The sequence below is a fragment of the Staurois parvus genome, unplaced genomic scaffold, assembly GCF_062004578.1.
Source record: "Staurois parvus isolate SC_StPar_1 unplaced genomic scaffold, SC_StPar_1.0 ptg002180l, whole genome shotgun sequence".
NCBI lineage: Eukaryota > Metazoa > Chordata > Amphibia > Anura > Ranidae > Staurois > Staurois parvus.
Window position 1 is genome coordinate 145,637 of NW_028319976.1, and position 21,888 is coordinate 167,524.

General features: G+C 44.2%; 1 protein-coding gene across 1 annotated transcript in view; it reads right to left on the minus strand.

The window, feature by feature from the left end:
- Positions 1–2,309: 2,309 nt before the first annotated feature.
- Positions 2,310–21,888, minus strand: part of TRMT6 (tRNA methyltransferase 6 non-catalytic subunit) — a 52,572-nt gene continuing 32,993 nt past the window's right edge. The window contains exons 5-8 of the mRNA XM_089665306.1: positions 15,409–15,494; positions 12,880–12,982; positions 5,524–5,610; positions 2,310–2,665 (exon numbers count right to left, since the gene is read on the minus strand). Coding sequence (XP_089521432.1) covers positions 2,498–2,665; positions 5,524–5,610; positions 12,880–12,982; positions 15,409–15,494 — 444 coding nt within the window. The 3' untranslated portion in view covers positions 2,310–2,497. The remainder of the gene's footprint in view (positions 2,666–5,523; positions 5,611–12,879; positions 12,983–15,408; positions 15,495–21,888) is intronic.

The window sequence follows — 21,888 nt, forward strand, 5'->3', positions numbered from 1 at the left end:
TGGAGAATGCTATCCATACAGTGGAGGGGATGTCTTAGAGTAGCCTTCACTAAATGGCGGACCACGGTTTGGATCCGGACCTACTGAAGGCTCAGTACGGACCAACAGCCCACTATTCTGCACAGCTGGATCCTTACCAAACTGCAGTCAATGGTTGTTTGGATTGCCGGCGTCATAGCATCCAATGATTTTGTGTGTGCCCCGCCCCCTGCAGCACACTTCTCCTCCCAGCTCCCTTCTGGCTCTAATGGAATCTACTGGTCTATAGTGAGCCTCTGATGGGGTAATCTGATGTATGGGGACACTTGTTGTATGGGGACACTCGGATGGGGGCACCTGATATAAGAGGGTGATCTGATGGGGGATCTGATATAAGAAGGTACTCTGATGGGGACACCCTATGTAAGTTTGTTCTGATGGGGACACCTTATGTAAGGTGGTTCTTGATGGGGACACCTTAGGTAAAGTAGTTCTGATGGGGACACCCGATATAAGGGGGTACTCTGATGGGGACACCCGATATAAAGGGGTACTCTGATGGGGACACCCGATATAAGGGAGTACGCTGATGGGGACACCTTATGTAAGGTGGTTCTTGATGGGGATACCTTATGTAAAGTAGTTCTGATGGGGACACCAGATATAAGGGGGTACTCTGAAGGGGACACCAGATATAAGGGGGTACTCTGAAGGGGACACCAGATATAAGGGGGTACTCTGAAGGGGACACCAGATATAAGGGGGTACTCTGAAGGGGACACCAGATATAAGGGGGTACTCTGATGGGGACACCAGATATAAGGGGGTACTCTGATGGGGACACCAGATATAAGGGGGTACTCTGATGGGGACACCTGATATAAGGGGGTACTCTGATGGGGACACCTGATATAAGGGGGTACTCTGATGGGGACACCTGATATAAGGGGGTACTCTGATGGGGACACCTGATATAAGGGGGTACTCTGATGGGGACACCTGATATAAGGGGGTACTCTGATGGGGACACCTGAACTAAGGGGGTACTCTGATGGGGACACCAGATATAAGGGGGTTCTCTGATGGGGACACCAGATATAAGGGGGTTCTCTGATGGGGACACCAGATATAAGGGGGTTCTCTGATGGGGACACCAGATATAAGGGGGTTCTCTGATGGGGACACCAGATATAAGGGGGTTCTCTGATGGGGACACCTGATATAAGGGGGCACTCTGATGGGGACACCTGATATAAGGGGGTACTCTGATGGGGACACCTGAACTAAGAGGCACTCTGATGGGGACACCTGAACTAAGGGGGTTCTCTGATGGGGACACCAGATATAAGGGGGTTCTCTGATGGGGACACCAGATATAAGGGGGTTCTCTGATGGGGACACCAGATATAAGGGGGTTCTCTGATGGGGACACCAGATATAAGGGGGTTCTCTGATGGGGACACCAGATATAAGGGGGTTCTCTGATGGGGACACCAGATATAAGGGGGTTCTCTGATGGGGACACCAGATATAAGGGGGTTCTCTGATGGGGACACCAGATATAAGGGGGTTCTCTGATGGGGACACCAGATATAAGGGGGTTCTCTGATGGGGACACCTGATATAAGGGGGTACTCTGATGGGGACACCTGATATAAGGGGGTACTCTGATGGGGACACCTGAACTAAGAGGCACTCTGATGGGGACACCTGAACTAAGAGGCACTCTGATGGGGACACCTGAACTAAGAGGCACTCTGATGGGGACACCTGAACTAAGAGGCACTCTGATGGGGACACCTTATGTAAGGTGATTCTTTTTTCTTTTACTTAAAAAGAGAGATTCTGACTTTGGCTAGAAGAAAAATTTTAGCAACAGGACCTCCTTGAATTTTAATTCATTACCCCTGTCTTAGAGCGTTTGCTGAACAGAGAAACCCATGAACAGGCTGTCTTGACAAGAAATAAAGAAAGCAAAAATATTGTAAAGATTTTTTTTTTTTCCTGGTGAAAGGAGGAATGTATTTTCTGTCTACTATAAGGCACCTACTGCATATATTCCATGTACAGTCATTTACTGCAGTGTTATATGCCTTTCCCCCTGAGTCTCGGGCTCAGGGAGAACCATTGAATTTACATATCTCCTTCAAACACCTAATCTGCTCTCCTGAATTTGTATACTGTTCCCAGCCACCCCCACAAAGCTGTTTAAACAACTACTATTCTTTGGATACAATTTAAGAGTTTTAAGGAGGGGTCATTTAATTTTGTCTTGGTCAGCCAAACATAATAACAAAATAAATATCATGGCAAGAAAAGGTCCAGTAAAATTATAAACACGAATTGCAAGCTTGTATTTTGAAATCAAAGGCAAAAAATAAAAACGTTCCTATACAAAACGAGTCTAAAAATGGAAAATGAACAAGTAAGGTAACAATGCTGGTTCTCTGTGGCTAAGCGACATTTGCTGGATCTTGGTCATGTGACAATGCAACATTAACAAGAAAACAAAAAAAGTCTAGCTTTCAAGTTCTGTGAATTTTAATTTTTTTGGTGCTGGTTCTTCGGTTCTCTCTGGGCGGCTGCTGTTGGGCTTTGCCGTTTCTCTAGCTACGGTAATACCATAAAGTAGGTATCCTCCTCCACCGCTCATCACTAGTTTTGGATGGCTTCTGTCTGGCAGGACCTGCAAAAAAGTAAAAAACAGGCAATTAGAAAAATTTCTTTTTTTTTTTTTTATATATTTTCTATTTGCAGACAGTATACACTGTACTGCTATAGCTGGGATTAGTTCATATGGATATTAAAAACATTATGAAAATTGTCCTTAAACAAACTGACCTCTGTAGCTGCAGGCACTCTGGAGAAATTTATTCTTGAAATTTACAAAAAAAAAAAAAAAAAAAAAACAATACAAATTCTTCTCTCAGTAGCTATGTCCCCATCCCAACAGCGAGTTGGCAGACTGCTAGCCTTCTAATGCCTAAAGCAAACACAGAGCAGGAAGAGTAGAGTGCTGAGACCAGATTTAGACCCCATGCACATGGAAATGAAAATAGAGGCAGGCATTCAGGTGCATTTAGAGCCAATATCTAAACTATACCTGGAAGCATATAAATTGATTTGCTGTGGCTAAATGCCCAATCTAGATGTTCAGAAACATATAGGTGCATTCAGCCTAGCTGTATTTACCCAAAATGAAACAATTCTGCATCCAGGGACCATTTAGCACAAAGCGTACCTAAATGCAGCTAAATCCAGGAACATCAAAAATGCAGGAAAAAGTGATCTGGGAAGCATAAAACCCGCATGTGGCCCATGTGCATGAGGCCTTAAAATAACGTCTGCTTCTACTGTAAAACTTTGAGGATGAATTGCTCCACAGTGTCTGTAGGTCAGTGAAGGTTTGTTTTAAAGCTTCTTAGGAACGCTTTAAGGTCTGCATGTCTGGCTATGATTCCGATTGAAAGTGGTTCTAAAGGCAGGTTTTTTACCCTAGCATATTCTAAGGAAAAAAAAACATCTGGGTGTGGCTCCCCCCTCATACTTACCTAAGCCCCATCTTGATCCAATGATGTGCATGAGAGTGGAGGCTCTCCCAGGACTCTCTCATTGGCTCACACAGCAGCGGAAGCTATTGACTCCTGCTGCTGTCAAAGCCAGTGAGCCAATGAGGAGAGAGCATGGGGCTGGGCCGATCAACACTGTGTGTTCATTCACAGTAGCGTGGCTCAGGAGAGAGCCTGCTCGAGTGCCCCCATAGCTAGAGGCTTGCTATTGGTGGCACTCGGCAGGGGGCAGGAGCCAGAACCACTGACGGGGCACCCAAAAAGAAGAGGCTCAGGGTTGCTCTGTGCAAAACCATTGCACAGAGCAGGTAAGTATAACATGTTTGTTATTAGGGCAGCAGAGTGGCTAAATGGTTAGCACTTCCTCCTGGCATCCCTAGGGTTGTTGGTTTGAATCTCAACCACGGCACCACCTGCCTGGAGTTTGCATGTTCTCCCTGTGCGGGTTTTCTCTGGGTACTCAGGTTTCCTACCAAACGTCAAAGACATGCTGGAAGGTTCCTGCCTAAATTGTCCCTAGTATGTGTATGTATGAATGTGAGTTAGGAATAACAAAAGAAGGAAAGTGAGGACGTCGGTGACGAAACGCATAGGGCATGGCCTACTGGATGCCGACCTCTGAGGACATCGTTGGTGACGAAACGCGTAGGACGTGGCCTACTGGATGCCGACGTCTGAGACATTCTTTGGATGTGAGACGAGGGGACCCAGGGTGAGTGAAGATACGTTTGTGCACTGCTGCCTAAACCTATGCTTGTAACACTGGTGTCGGTGGAGACACCTTACTTGGTTCCTATGGTATGGAAGTATATGAAAGAAACGTGAGCTTTATTCCTGGAAAGTACCTACATCCTTGAATGGTGGCTTTTCATCTGAGGAGAATTTGTTTATTTGCACAGCATTGCATCTAGGAATTGGATTGCAGAGCAAAAAGTGCTTGTTGCTAGTTTAATTGTTCGTTCAGCATTGAGCTCTGGTGAGCGATTCAAAAAATTGTTGGTGGTGGTTTCAACACAGTGTGGACATTATTTGAAGATTTTTTGAACATTCAACTATTTATGGACACTTTTTTATAATTTTTTATTAATTCTTTATAATTTTCACATTTATTTTGATTTATTATTTATTTAATTTAGGGTGTGGGGTAGGTTGAGTCTAGGGTTGGTTTTGGGAGGGTTGTGGCAGGTTAGTCCCAGTAGACTATTCCACTCTTGGTCCATTCTTGAGGGTTCCCCTCTTGAATTCCCTGTGGGGGGGCAGTGTCCTCTGTTGCTTATGGTGCATAATAAAATTCATCTGAGGTTAGCCAATTGGCTGTGCAGCCTTTTTTCTTTCCTTCTTTTGTTTGATATTTGATTAGGTAGCACCCTTCCAGATACTCTGGTGGCACCTCAAACTTTAGGCATTTTGGGTGGACTCCCCAGCATTTCCCATTCCCCCTTTCCCTGTTTTTGGTGACTGAATGTGAGTTAGGGACCTTAGATTGTACGCCCCTTGAGGGTCAAGGACTGATGTGAATGTACAATATATATGTAAAGCACTGCGTAAATTGACAGCACTAAAAAAGTACCTGAAATAAATAAATGTGTCTTTTTTTAAATTACAACCTTTAGAATCACTTTAAGTGATTTTATACCCGTCAGCAGGTTTATATTAAAGTGACTAAACGCTGGCGTCATAGTTTTACTGTAGCTATTAGTCCCTCCACTCTGTGCTAGTACCAGCTTTTCGAATCAAACAAAACTTGATGACCTGATGGCATGCACACCCACAAATGCTTCAACATAATAGAAAACATCTCATTCTGGTCAATCCCACTTTAGCCTACAACCCTCTTTACTAAATGGCAATGTGGAGGCCATACAGGCTCCTCTGATTGAACACAATTACAACTCATTAGAGATGTTCCATGGCTTGGTCTGTGAGACAGCAACACTTCACATTGATCAAAATGTTATTAGAAACTGCATATTACCTGGTAATTCCTCAGCCAAGTCTCCGACAGCTTGAGATTAATGACACCGCCTCTTTCTCGGAGCTTCGTATAGCATTCAAGTAGAGGCTGGAAAAAAAGGCACATTGTGTGAAGAGGGAATGACGGCTGACAGCCTAATATAACATTCTGTCTACAATCATCATGATCAGAGGCCATGCCACTTCAATACGTCTGAGAAACACATTTTAAACAAAGGAGTGAAAACATGCCATTAAAAAAGATATAATCTATAAGAAACTAATGGAACATAAAGTGTTACTAAACCCAGGACCCGGCATTCACTATATCCGGTCTCCCCGGACCCCGCATCCACTATATCCGCTCTCCCCGGACCCTGCATTCACTACATCCGCTCTCCCTGGACCCCGCATTCACCAGATCCGCTCTCGCCGGACCCCGCATTCACAAATATCCACTCTCCCTGGACCCCGCATTTACTATATCCGTTCTCCCCGGACCCCACATTTACTATATCCGCTCTCGCCGGACCCCGCATTCACAAATATCCACTCTCCCTGGACCCCGCATTTACTATATCCGTTCTCCCCGGACCCTGCATTCACTATATCCGGTCTCCCCGGACCCTGCATTCACTATATCCGGTCTCCCCGGACCCTGCATTCACTATATCCGGTCTCCCCGGACCCTGCATTCACTATATCCGGTCTCCCCGGACCCTGCATTCACTATATCCGGTCTCCCCGGACCCTGCATTCACTATATCCGGTCTCCCCGGACCCTGCATTCACTATATCCGGTCTCCCCGGACCCTGCATTCACTATATCCGGTCTCCCCGGACCCTGCATTCACTATATCTGGTCTCCCCGGACCCTGCATTCACTATATCTGGTCTCCCCGGACCCTGCATTCACTATATCTGGTCTCCCCGGACCCTGCATTCACTATATCTGGTCTCCCCGGACCCTGCATTCACTATATCTGGTCTCCCCGGACCCTGCATTCACTATATCCGCTCTCCCCGGACCCTGCATTCACTATATCCGCTCTCCCTGGACCCTGCATTCACTATATCTGGTCTCCCCTGGACCCTGCATTCACTATATCTGGTCTCCCCGGACCCTGCATTCACTATATCTGGTCTCCCCGGACCCTGCATTCACTATATCTGGTCTCCCCGGACCCTGCATTCACTATATCTGGTCTCCCCGGACCCTGCATTCACTATATCTGGTCTCCCACAGTACACAGAACATGCAATTATTGTAGAAAATATAAACTGCTAAATAGCTTTTCTTATCAGCAGGATATAGCAGTCTTGTGACTTCTATCAGTGTGCAGCAGAGCACTGGCTATTCTTGCAGGAGGAGTTTTCATTCTCCTCTGACTGTCCTTTGAGGCTCCATGACCCCTGACCCTCTTGTCTGGATAGCACAGATTGGCCCTGTGCTGATCATATGCACCCTCCCAAAGAACAAAAAAAAGGAAAAACTCTCTGCACACACTCAGTTTAGTGAGTATTGCAAGAGTGTCTCCTAGGGCTTTGTACTATCAGCAGATGGATTGGAGACAGAAGAAAGGGAGGATCAGAGAAGACAGGATCAAATAGTCTTTATACACAATGCAGAGGATTAACCCCTTCGGTTCCACAGTGAGTATAACAAGCATACTTTACGGCATATACAGACTGATTGTACTGTTGTGGGTTTAGTAACACTTTAAAAAGGTAATGTCTTTATTGTAGATAATGCAGCACATGAAAATGCATTTGTTGCATTCTGCAACCAATTAGGTTTCATATTTCATAACTTGTGAAATTGGTCCACACAAAATTCCATATTTCAGAGAATTAGAACACTTTGAAAACCCATCAGATCTCAATGGGGAAAAAAATCTCCTGCTGGATCTCTATACTGATATGGACGGGGTAATGTGTTAGGAATGTAAGGACGCCCCATCGTTGGATGGAAATGAAAATTACCAACTTACAGAGAACTGAATTCAAAGACACCAAAAAAAAAATCCAAGTGAAAAAATGATGCAGCAGACGAGTCCATTTTGCTGAAATTTCATTGCAGGAACTCAAAAAAGTACTCAGTGGTTTGTATGGCCCCCATGTGCTTGTATGCATGCCTGACAACGTCGGGGGAGGCTCCTAATGAGACGATGGATGGTGTCCTGGGGGATTTCCTCCCAGATCTGGACCAGGGCATCACTGAGCTCCAGGGCAGTCTGAGGTGCAACCTGGTGGCATCGGATGGAAAAAAAACATGATATCCCAGAGGTGTGGTCAGGCGAGCATGGTACGCCTCCTCCTGTAAAACCATTCCTGTTTTGGGGGTCGTCTCATTGTTGGCCATCTAGTGCACCTGTTAATTTCATTAACACCAAAGCAGCTGAAACTGCTTAACAACCTTCTCTGCTACTTAACTAACCAGATCAATATCCCAGGAATTTAACTTACTTGATGCTATACTCTGAACAAAAAGTGTTTCTTTAACTTTTCGAGCAGTGTATTTCCAGAGGACCCCTGTGGTGCAGTCTCTGACCCATCTGCAATTGTCATAATAAAAGAGCCTAATGTATTCCTTGGATTAATCATTTCTTTCGATTATATAGAATGCAGCTGGATAGGGACTCCAAAAACAAAAAAACGTAGAAACCCTGGGTGTGTATCTTTTGAGGGAAGTGGAAAGATAGCGCTGCACCCATAGGGTTATCTTTACTGGTATTATCTTTAGGTTCCTGGGTAGGCAGTGTGTACCCCCAAGAGGATATCCACAGTATTTGTTGTAGTGTAATAGAACGAGAATTGAAATTGAAGCGCCACACCACTGCTGGAGGTCCAGATTCAACGCTATTCCATTAAAAGTCAGGAGCACAAGCAAAAAAAAGTAACCAATGTGTTTCGGGGTTCCAATCGCCCCCTTTATTAGGGCTTACCTGGCAGGAAAGTGAAAAAACCAAAAGTGAATTGGATCTTCAATGGTATTTGTTCCAGTATGAATTACAAGCACAGGTCTCATCAGCAGCTTGTTTGGCAGCCCGTGTTTGTAATTCATAATGGAAAAAATACCAGTATGGACCCAGTTCTTGTCTGGTTTGTGCACATCGTTGCCAGTTAAGTCCCGATGAAAGGGGTGCTTGGACTTGCAATGCGTTGAATACTTTTTGGCTTGTACTCCTGACTTTTAATGGAATAAACTTTTATCCGAATCTCATAGCAGTGGTGTAGGTGGATATCTCAACAGCTGTGCAATATAAGAAACCGTTGGGACTAATCTGTCTATATGTCTCAACCCAAAAATGGAGTACCGTATTTTCCGGCGTATAAGACGACTTTTTAACCCATGAAAATCTTCTGAAAAGTCGGGGGGCGTCTTATACGCCGGTATACAGCGAGCTGGTGTCAGGGCGGCACTTTTTCAGGGGGTGGCGGGGTGCCCCCCCCCCCTTTCCAACGGAAGACACACTAAGTACAGGGGCGGGCAGGGGGCTGCTGTTTCTTACCTGGCTCCAGTCCCACGACGATTCGGTCCAGGAAGCGCAGCTGCTCCTTCATTCTGTTCGGCCGCTCGATGTCCGCCTCCTCACCGGTGATTGGGCGCCAGAACTGTAGCTCAGGAAAGGCACACAGGCGGCCAATCACCGGCGAGGAAGCGGAGCCGAGCCGCCCCGCGAAAATCGAGTGAGAGCTGCTGGTAAGTGTGCAGCAGCACCATGCTGGAACACTATTGGCACTATTCTCCCCCCCCCCCACTGACACCAACGTTGAGGCACTATTCCTCCTCCCCACTGACACCAACGATGGGGCACTATTCCTCCCCCCCACTGACACCAACGATGGGGCACTATTCCCCCCCCCACTGACACCAATGATGGGGCACTATTTCTCCCCCCACTGACACCAATGATGGGGCACTATTCCTGCCACTGATACCAATGATGGGGCGCAATTCCTGCCACTGATACCAATGATGGGGCGCTATTCCTCCCACTGACACCAATGCTGGGGTGCTATTCCTCCCACTGACACCAATGATGGGGTGCTATTCCTCCCACTGACACCAATGATGGGGCGCTATTCCTCCCACTGACACCAATGATGGGGTACTATTCCTCCCACTGACACCAATGATGGGCCACTATTCCTCCCACTGACACCAATGATGGGACACTATTCCTCACACACTGACACTAATGATGGGGCACCATCATTGGTGTCAGTGGGAAGAATCGTGCCCCATCATTGGTGTCAGTGGGAGGAATAGCACCCCATCATTGGAATACCATATTGAAATCAAATCTGATGTTTTTTAATTTTTATTTGGTGTACGTTGGAAGGGGGGTAGTCTTATACAGCGAGTATAGCCCAAACCCTATATTTTAACAGGAAAAGTAGGGGGGCGTCTTATACGCCGGAAAATACAGTAATCGTTTTGGGTGGACTAATCTTCCATGAAGAACCTGTCAGTTCTGACAAAACCAAGGGACAAAAAACAAAAATGAAGAAGCATAGTGTGGATACCTTAACACTGGAGTTAGCCAAGGAGTACAAGAAACCAGTGGGTGATTCTGCCCACCAGACTCAACTCCATAATGGTTTGTAGTGGACTAGTCTTTTGAAACGGAACCTGCCAGTTCTAACAAAACCAAGAAAGCCCCCTTTCTTTTATCATTGGCTCACTAGCTGTGATTGACGGTAGTGGGACCCAATAGCTCCCACTTCTGTCTCAGCCAATGAGAAGAGGGAGTCCTGGGATAGCTGAGACTCCAGTGCACATCGCTGGATTGAGAGGGGGCTTAGGTGAGTATTGGGGGGGGTGGGGCTTCTGCACACAGAAGGTTTTTTACCCTCGTGCATAGAATGAAGCATGCATGAAGGTGAAAAACTTGAAGCCTTTACAACCACTTTCAGGTGACCTCATTAGTACGGTGTCAGTGAACACACACAGAACAACGGGTACTATGTAGTCCACAGGTTAGTGGTGATCTGTAGGATTCTCCTTGACCTGCTCGTTGTCCAAGACAAAAGCTTTTGTTTCTTCTTCTATAGTTTTTATAATGAAGTTGTTTTCAGCCTTAAAATATTTTAACAGATGAAAGAGCAAACAATGGGAATCTGGAGGAAACCTCTTGCTTTTCTATACCCTCCAACTGCTACACATTGGCATAGGATTGAGAGTGGTCATTACCGTGCGGTGCAAGAAGCAACACATTCCCCAGCAAATGGGACATTCCACATACTATAAATTGACCAGACTACCTAATCTGCAAAGTGGCTGGTGGTTCAGCAAGGATGGCATTATCATGGCAGTCGGCATCATCTCTTAGAAGTTCTACAAAGAGCCAGGCACTGTGGAATGTGTAATGATATAAACACCTTGCTGTGAGGTGTACCTTTAAGGATGGTGCATAACAAAATGAAAAGTAAAAGCACAAGCTTGTGGCTTTACAAAGCCTGGTTCCAGATGGTTGGCCTGTCAACTCAGAGGGGAGCTGTGAAGGAGAGGAGCGCCTGTCAAGCAGGGACCACGTGATCGCGGCGTCCTGGGTGATGTCACTGCGATGTCCGGGAGACGGAGGGGAGGAACCCACGCTATAGCGTGGTAGGCCTGGTAAGCGGCCATTTTATGGAAGACCAGCACAGCAAAAAACGGCAACTTACCAGACCTACCACGGACTTGAGAAAACATGCTGTCCTGGTAACTGGCCTTCACTTCCAGCCTGAGGCTGTAGCGTGGGTTCCTCCCCTCCGTCTCCTGGACATCGCGGTGACGTCACCCAGGATGCCGCGATCATGTGGTCCCTGCTTGACAGGCGCTCCTCTCCTTCACAGCTCCCCTCTGAGTGGACGGGCCAACCATCTGGATCCAGGCTTTTTAAAGTCACAGGCTTCTGCTTTTACTTTTCATTTTGTTATGCACCATCCTTAACCTCCTTAGCGGTATTCCGGAGTGTAGCTCGGGGTAAAATTTGAGTACCAAGAGCGGTAACCCCGAGCTACACTCGGGCTTACCATGCGGCGTTGCTCAGGGATTCCCTGCAGCGCTTACCTTGTCCTTCGCTCCCATGGTGCGTCTCCTGCAGCATCCCCTGCCATCTCCTCCAGCCAATGCCGGCATCCGTGTTCCGTGTTCCGGTCCCTGTGACGTCGGGACGTACCGGCGGCAAATTTAAAATTTTTAAAAAATGTCATTTTTGCTGTCATTGCGGTTTCAATGCATTTCACATACATTTTGTCCCGAGTGCTTTGCCCTGTGCCCTGCCTGCATTTTGACTGTTCTTTCTGCCTGGAAACTTAGAAAAGTCCATGGCGTCCAAAAAGTGTCCCTTTAGGTCAAAAGCGGTTTTAGACCGGCTATAGAACAGCGATAGTAAATCAGAACCACTTGCAGAATTGAGTGATAATGATTCGTGGGGGAAATTCCTCATCAGACACTGAAAACGATTTTGCGACTTTGCTCAGCGATGTGCGAACTTGCCTCTGTATTTCAAATTTCAGTGTTTTTGTTTTGATTATATTATTGAATTAAATTTATTATTATATTATTATTTTTTATGATTATTTATTAAAATTATAATTGATGATTTCGTGTTTCAAGTTTTATCCTACCCGGGATGTTTACTAGACTCTTGTTCAGACAGATTTCAGTGAGTTATTCCTAAAAATTACAGCCTACAATAAAAAACTAAATATTTCCATGCAAAAAAATGGTACCGCTTTCAGCACAAAAAAATCGGAAATAATCAGACTGCTAGGGAGGTTAAAGGTACACCTCACAGCAAGGTGTTTATATCATTACACATTCCACAGTGCCTGGCTCTTTGTAGAACTTCTTTTTTGGCGATATTCTTTTTACATTATCTACCCCCCCCCCCCCTTCTTTTTCCTCTCCTTGTGGTCTCATTGCGAGCAGCAAGGTCAACAAGGTATCAGCACAGTGACTGATAAAGCACCTCTACGCCAATAACATCAACTCTATCTATTGTCCAGAGTGTTTTTATACTTTTCCTACATTATTGAAACTTTATTTTTTTAATATAGCAAAAACAATCCAAACAATCATTGTTGAGTTGCACAGACAAACTAAAGGTCAAGTGGCCACAGTTATGGAAGCACAGATTGTCCAAAGCTTGCTTTCATTACAGAGAACACTGCAGATGACTAATGTATAGCAATATTGTGTAAAGTATGGTATGACTAACTGTACGGCTTGGGAAAATGTGCACATTTGTCAAGCTATAACAGAAGGACACTTTCATAACAAGAAAAAAAAATTAATCAGATTTACAAGATTCTATAAAACAGAAAAAAAACAAAAAAACTTACAAAGCTCTATAATAAATACAAAGAATATGCAAAGTGTACTTACCTCTTTATACTGACAGTAAACAACAAAAGGTCTGGATGGAGATACAAATTCTAGCAATGTGAGGAGTAGGGGTGCAGGGTGGAAGCGCGAGGCTATAATTAACCTAAAAAGAAAGAAAATGGTTGAAAATAAAAAAAGAGGTCAAATATACAGCAGAGGCAAGAGATGTAACAATGTTTGTACAACACAAGCCAGGAACCAACCAGAAGACTGTGCTGACCAAGGAGATGGGTGTACAGCAGGAGAACTAATCAACTGTAGGCTGGAAACTGTACTGTGACCTGCCACCAGCACTTTCCTAGTGCTCCTTTTGACACTTAGCATGGGTGCCATTAAGGCAGTGATTCTCAACCTCCTAATGCCGAGGCCCTTTAATACAGTTCCTCATGTTGTGGTGACCCCCAACCATAAAATTATTTACCCAGTAATTATAATTCATCAAGTGTCGTTTTACCTCCAATACTGCTGCTTTCAACACAGTAGCTGCTTTTAACACAGCAGCTGTTTTCTACACAGTAGCTGCTCTTTACACATTAGAAATATGTGTTTTCTGATGGTCTTAGGCGACCCCTGTGAAAGGGTCGTTCGACCCCCAAAGGGGTCACGACCCACAGGTTGAGAGCCACTGCATTAAGGGAACACTTTGCATTTTCTCAATGAATGCAAAGTTTTCTCTGATTGGATGATGTGGAGATCATGACATCAGCACTCTCTCTCCACCTCATCCAATCAGAGAAAGCTTTGCTTTTACTGAGACAATGCAAACTGTTCTCTGAATGGCACCTGTGTTGGGCAAGCAGCCCATGTAATGTAATATATTAAATATGAAAAAATTCCCGTGCTACTTTCCGAACTATTAATAACTGCCACTCCTAAAGAAGATTTAGTCCCCCAAATATTTAACAAACACGCAAAAAAAACAAAACAAAAAAAAAAAAAACCCGCATGTAGAATTGGCGTCAGTTTGGATCATTGTATTTGGATATTGCATGAGAAGCACCACAGCTCCTGAACGTTTTTACCCTCTTCATGACCAGGCCATTTTTTCCTATTTAACACTGTGCTCATTTAACTGGTGATTGTGCGGTCATGCAACGCTGTACCCAAGAAAAATTTATATCAATTTTTTTCACACAAATAGAGTTTTCTTTTGGCTCTATTTAATCACCACTGGCATTTATATTTTTTTTTATTATATAAACATTTTTTGGTTAGAAAAAAAAAAAAAAAATTTATATATATATATATATATATATATATACATTTTTTTTTTTTTTTTTTTTTTTCTGGGACTGTGATAGTGCGGACAGGCAATTTGACACTAACTGGCACTGGGTGAAAACTGACATATACTGACATCACCAGTGACACTAATACAGAGATCAGTGATTACACTACACTAATAACACTGGCTGGGAAGGGGTTAACATCTTGGGTAATCAAGGTGTCAAGTGGTAACTTAGGTAATGTGTGTGGATTTTTACTAAAAATCTTTTTGTTACAGAGATTGTTCCCTCTGTACAGAGCTCTGTGTTGACTGTCAACACAGAGCTCTGGCCTGTGATTAGACACAGCCGATCAGCAGATCCTGGCCATGAATTATTGGCCAGGACCTGCTGATATACTCCCGCTGTGCCTGCTGACATACTACTGCTGTGCCTGCTGACATACTCCTGCTGTGTTCGCTGACATACTCCTGCTGTGTTCGCTGACATACTCCTGCTGTGTTCAGTCACAGAAGGAGTCGGCGGCGTGCACGTGCATGCCCTGCACACAGAAGAGGCCAGCGACGTTCAGGTAGATTGCTGTGCCTGTACAGGCCCGTCTGTCCATAATACATAGCGGGCGGGCAGTCCACAAGTAATTAATTTAATATATTAAGAATATTATGAAAAACACCTAAACTTCAGCTTTAACCCCTAGATGCCGAGCACACACAAATATGAGGCCTCTCGGTGTCTGGACCTTGATGCTGAGCGGCCACATATTTGCGTACCATTTGAAAATGCATATGTGCTGAGAGTGCGCGCTATGTCCATGCGTAGGTCCGTGACTCACGGAAAGGTCTCAATCTCCCCTTGCGATCGGGACCTTTTCCGATTATGTGACTGCCATGAAAGCAAATCATGGTGGTCACATGACCCTAAACCACCGCCCCGCCTCCCAGCTTCTGAAACCTTTTAAGGGGCCGGGAGGTGCCGGCACAAAGGAGTTAAAGATAGACGGTCAGTTCCTGACAGGAGTATTAGACCCACCCTGGTTGTCATAGGCCACCTCCAGCCCCAACATCTGCCAATCTGCCTGCAGCAGCCTGAACCCGGTGTTGTGGCTGAGAAGAGATTACCATAGTAATGTTTCAATCAGTGAATATGAACCGGTTATAATATTAGCACTCATTGGTCACATTCAAATACATATCTGAAGAAGTCTACAGATCAATTTCCAATGCACCAGTGTCCGCCTGACTATCCAGCCCCAGGCTTTTATGGCTCTCAGTTAATAAAACATATCAATTTGTGTTCAACTCACCCATCAGCATTTCTGTTCTGTAACAAGACCGCGGCTTCGGATTCCCTCCTCCTCCTCTCATCCTGTTTACGCTTCTTCTCCATTGCCTATACAGACATAAAAAGAAGAATCTGATCTGTATTCTTCTGAAGACATACGTGGAAGGAAAACCTAACCAATTATTCAACAAAGCAAACAGCAGTAAAGATATCAATCCAATGGGATTTGCACATTACCATCTGGTTTTTTTTTGTGTCTTTTTTGGTTCTATAAAAAAGGAAGAATATACACACAGGAGGCTGAAGGCAGCACTGTATACAATGTTCATACGTCCCACTGAATAGCCGCCCATTGTAGATGAAAGCTTAAGCTGGCCATACACTGTGCAAATTTCCACTGGCCCCTGATGTACTGGACAAAATGTGATCAGTGGTTGGCCCTGTCGGCATCAGTACACCTAGCATCCTTGGAATAAAAATCAATGAAGCCAGTTCAACTATAAAAAAGAAAAAATGTTATAATCCTACACCCCCACTTGATCCAGAGGAAGGCAAAAAAACCCAGCAAAGCACGATCCAATTTGCTCCTGCAGGGAAAAAAATTCCTTCCTGATCCCCCGAGAGGCAATTGGATATTTCCTGGATCAACTTTACCTATAAATGTTATATCCAGTTATATTCTGTGTATCCAAGAAAGAATCCAGGATTTTTTGAAGCAATCCACTGAGCTGGCCACACCCAACTCTTGAGGGAGTCTATTCCACATTCTCACAGCTCTCACTGTGAAGAAACCTTTCTGTGTTTGGAGATTAAATTTGTATTCCACCAGACATAAAGAGCGCCCCCTTGTCCTCTGTGATGACCTCAGGGGGAATAACTACACCGAGTTCACTATATGAACCACTGATGTATTTATACATGGAGATCATATCCCCCCTTATGTATTATACATGGAGATCATACCCCCCCTTATGTATTATACATGGAGATCATATCCCCCCTTATGTATTATACATGGAGATCATATCCCCCCTTATGTATTATACATGGAGATCATATCCCCCCTTATGTATTATACATGGAGATCATATCCCCCCTTATGTATTATACATGGAGATCATATCCCCCCTTATGTATTATACATGGAGATCATATCCCCCCTTATGTATTATACATGGAGATCATATCCCCCCTTATGTATTATACATGGAGATCATATCCCCCCTTATGTATTATACATGGAGATCATATCCCCCCTTATGTATTATACAGGGAGATCATATCCCCCCCCTTATGTATTATACATAGAGATCATATCCCCCTTATGTATTCTACATGGAGATCATATCCCCCTTATGTATTCTACATGGTGATCATATCCCCCCTTATGTATTATACAGGGAGATCATATCCCCCCTTATGTATTATACAGGGAGATCATATCCCCCCTTATGTATTATACAGGGAGATCATATCCCCCCTTATGTATTATACATGGTGATTATATCCCCCCTTATGTATTCTACATGGAGATCATATCCCCCTTTATGTATTCTACATGGTGATCATATCCCCCTTTATGTATTCTACATGGAGATCATATCCCCCCTTATGTATTATACATGGAGATCATATCCCCCCTTATGTATTATACATGGAGATCATATCCCCCCTTATGTATTATACATGGAGATCATATCCCCCTTATGTATTATACATGGAGATCATATCCCCCTTATGTATTATACATGGAGATCATATCCCCCCTTATGTATTATACATGGAGATCATATCCCCCCCTTATGTATTATACATGGAGATCATATCCCCCTTATATATTATACATGGAGATCATATCCCCCCTTATGTATTATACATGGTGATCATATCCCCCCTTATGTATTATACATGGAGATCATATCCCCCTTATGTATTATACATGGAGATCATATCCCCCCTTATGTATTATACATGGAGATCATATCCCCCCTTATGTATTATACATGGAGATCATATCCCCCCCTTATGTATTATACATGGAGATCATATCCCCCCTTATGTATTATACATGGAGATCATATCCCCCTTATGTATTATACATGGTGATCGTATCCCCCCTTAATCTCCTCTTCTCAAGAGAGAATACATTCAGTTCCTCTAATCTTTCCTCATAGCTGATCTCCTCTCATCAGTTTGGTTGCCCTTCCCTGTACTTTCTCCAGTTCCCCAATGTTCTTTTTGTGAATTGGAGCCCAAAACTGAACTGCATATTCCAGATGAGGTCTCACTAATGATTTGTACCGGGGAAATGATATCTCTCTCTCTGGAGTCTATACCTCTTTTAATACAAGAGAGGATTTTGCTCGCTTTAGAACCCGCAGCTTGGCATTGCATGCCATTATTAAACTTGTGATCTACCAGAACGCCCAGATCCTTCTCCACCATTGACCCCCCCCAGATCCTTCACCATTGACCACCCAGTTGTACCCCCCCCCCCCCAGTATGTATGATGCATGCATACTATTAGTATTATACAGGATTTATATAGTGCCAACAGTTTGCTCAGCGCTTTACATTATAACGGGAGACAATACAGCAACAAGGCAGTTCAATACAAGAGGGATAGGAGGGCCCTGCTCCTTGGAGCTTACAATCTAGGAGGGAGGGGCTAGTGGTACAAAAGGTAATAACTGTGGGGGATGGACTGGATGGCAGATACAGAACGGTTAGTAAGGTGGATGAGTCTGGCAGCAGCATTCATGATAGACTGAAGAGGGGATAGCCTACAGCTATTCTTAGCCCCCAAGTGCAGAACCTTACATTTATCAACATTAAACCTCATTTCCCACATAGTTCCCCAATTACACAGAGCATTGAGGATGGCTTGTAAGTTGGAGACATCCTGTAAGGACGTTATTCCACTGCACAGCTTGGTGTCATCTGCAAAGACTGAAATTGGATTTTTAATCCCAGACCCTATATCTTTTATAAATATATTAAAAAGTAAGGGTCCCAACACTGAAGTTTTTCACTTCATAGTACTGGACTGAAATGGGGTGGAGGTGATGGTGGAAGTACAATGCAAAATTTTGACTTCCTAGTACTGGAATTAAATTGGGGTTGGTAATGATGGTGGAAATACTATGCCAAGTTCTTTACTTTTAAGTACTGGAATGGATTGGGTGGTGGTAGTGTCCCTCTTCTTCTTGACATGATTTTAGGTGCCCCGCAGGAGAGAAGTTCCAGGATAGCCTTAACAGTAGGGTGATGTTACAAATTACATCACCGACCTAATATCCAAGTACCACCCAACACGCACACTCCGCTCCTCACAAGACCTCCTTCTCTCTAGTTCCCTGGTCTCCTCCTCCCATGCCCACCTCCAGGATTTCTCCAGGGTGTCACCCATCCTCTGGAACGCCCTACCCCAACCCATCAGATTATCACCTACTCTCCTCTCCTTTAGGCGCACCCTGAAAACCCACCTCTTCAGGGAAGCCTACCCCACCCCCTGCTAATTGCCGACCTCCTCCACTCCATCCCCCACAGCTATCTCCTCCTGTACCACTATCCCCTCCTTCGTAGATTGTAAGCTCCAAGGAGCAGGGCCCTCGAACCCCTCGTGTATCACATTGTATTGGTATTGTACTGTCGCATGTTCTGTTTCCCTTTGTAATGTACAGTGCTGAGCGAACTGTTGGCGCTTTATAAATACTGTATAATAATAATAATGTTTATTATAGGATGGCAAGAGGTTGACACAGAAACCAATAGCTCATGAATATTGGGGGTGGGAGGGGGGGGGGGGGGGGAGGTCACCCTCCTAGCTATAGAATGTTGCAGAAGTGTGTGAATTCCGAAAAACAAAACAAAAAAGAGCAAAAAAACAAAAACTAACTGCAAATATATTTCAACTGTGGCTGAAAAAAGAAAACCACAGAAACAATCAAACTCACAATAGAGAGAACAGTATTCTTATCCCTGCATGCAAATAACCCTTCTTTTATCTTCCTATTGCTGTCTGAGGCATTCAGCTGAATTCATTCTACAAAATGCTGCCTTCTTATCCTTTGAGAAGACGGATGAAAAAGGCTAAAAAGCATTTTAGAGAAAAGAACCGGAGAATCAAAAATGATTTACAGATGAATGAAATAAGCCTTCAATAGCTCAGCGCTGGACACGTGACTCCGGACTTGTTAGGATGAGAAGGACATACAGATAAGCAGAAATGTAAAACGGCATTAACAATAATGTGAATATTATCACTTAGAACAGGGAGGATTTTATTCAAAGCATCAGGCAATTGGCTAAACTCACAGATGAAATACATACAGTGGGGCAAAAAAGTATTTAGTCACCACCAATTGTGCAAGTTCTCCCACTTAAAAATATGAGAGAGGCCTGTAATTGGCATCATAGGTAGACCTCAACTATGAGAGACAAAATGAGAAAACAAATCCAGACAATCACATTGGCTGATTTGGAAAGAATTTATTTGCAAATTATGGTGGAAAATAAGTATTTGGTCACCTACAAACAAGCAAGATTTCTGGCTCTCACAGACCTGTACCTTCTTCTTTAAGAGGCTCCTCTGTCCTGCACTCATTACCTGTATCAATGGCACCTGTTTGAACTTGTTATCAGTATAAAAGACACCTTTCCACAACCTCAAACAGTCACAATCCAAACTCCACTATGGTGAAGACCAAAGAGCTGTCGAAGGACACCAGAAACAAAATTGTAGACCTGCACCAGGCTGGGAAGACTGAATCTGCAATAGGCAAGCAGCTTGGTGTGAACAAATCAACTGTGGGAGCAATAATTAGAAAATGGAAGACATACAAGACCACTGAAAATCTTCCTCGATCTGGGGCTCCACGCAAGATCTCACCCTGTGGGGTCAAAATGATCACAAGAACGGTGAGCAAAAATCCCAGGACCACACGGGGGGACCTAGTGATTTATCTGCAGAGAGCTGGGACCAACGTAACAAAGGCTACCATCAGTAACACACTACGCCGCCAGGGACTCAGATTCTGCAGTGCCAGACGTGTCCCCCTGTTTAAGCCAGTACATGTCCGGGCCCGTCTGAAGTTTGCTAGAGAGCATTTGGATGATCCAGAAGAGGATTGGGAGAATGTCATATGGTCAGATGAAACCAAAATAGAACTGTTTGGTAGAAACACAACTCGTCATGTTTGGAGCAGAGAGAATGCTGAGTTGCATCCAAAGAACACCATACCTACTGTGAAGCATGGGGGTGGCAACATCATGCTTTGGGGCTGTTTCTCCACAAAGGGACCAGGACGACTGATCCATGTACAGGACAGAATGAATGGGGCCATGTATCGTGAGATTTTGAGTGCAAACCTCCTTCCATCAGCAAGGGCATTGAAGATGAAACGTGGCTGGGTCTTCCAACATGACAATGATCCCAAACATACCACCCAGGCAACGAAGGAGTGGCTTCGTAAGAAGCATTTCAAGGTCCTGGAGTGGCCTAGCCAGTCTCCAGATCTCAACCCCATAGAAAACCTTTGGAGGGAGTTGAAAGTCCATGTTGCCCAGCGACAGCCCCAAAACATCACTGCTCTAGAGGAGATCTGCATGGAGGAATGGGCCAACATACCAGCAACAGTGTGTGCCAACCTTGTGAAGACTTACAGGAAACGTTTGACCTCTGTCATTGACAACAAAGGATATATAACAAAGTATTGAGATGAACTTTTCATATTGACCAAATACTTATTTTCCACCATAATTTGCAAATAAATTCTTTCCAAATCAGCCAATGTGATTGTCTGGATTTTTTTTTCTCATTTTGTCTCTCGTAGTTGAGGTCTACCTATGATGCCAATTACAGGCCTCTCTCATCTTTTTAAGTGGGAGAACTTGTACAATTGGTGGCTGACTAAATACTTTTTTGCCCAGTGTATTTAGGAGTTGTTTTACGTGCCAAAATTTTGTAAATCTGTCCATCCAGTTCTGAGATTTAAACAGATCTGTCACATATGGACTAAAAAATGTAATTATGGCAGTAACTAGGTACAAATGAGCTAACATCTGTAATGATGTCTATCCCCACTCACGGCTGCGGCTTCTTTCTTGAAATTACACGCAGCAGTGATGTCCAACCAACAGTCTTTTCAAAGAATACGAGACATTCTGTGATTGGGCAAGGGGTAAATGAACGTCACGATCTCCCCTTGTCCAATCACAGAGCTCCATCCTTTTTTAAAAAAGAAAACAAGAGGATCTCTGAACGGAGGAGTTACACAGCAAGAAACCCGCTTTGATTCCTGTGCTCCAGCTGATTGTCAGTTTCACTGCCAAAAGATGAGAGGTGACATCACCATCAAAGGCTGTATTTAAAGTGATATTAAAGGCTTTTTTTTATTTTCTATTTTTATAACAAACATGTTATACTTACCTGCTCTGTGCAGTGGTTTTGCACAGATCAGCTCCGATCCTCCTCTTTTCGGGTCCCCCGCCGGCACTCCTG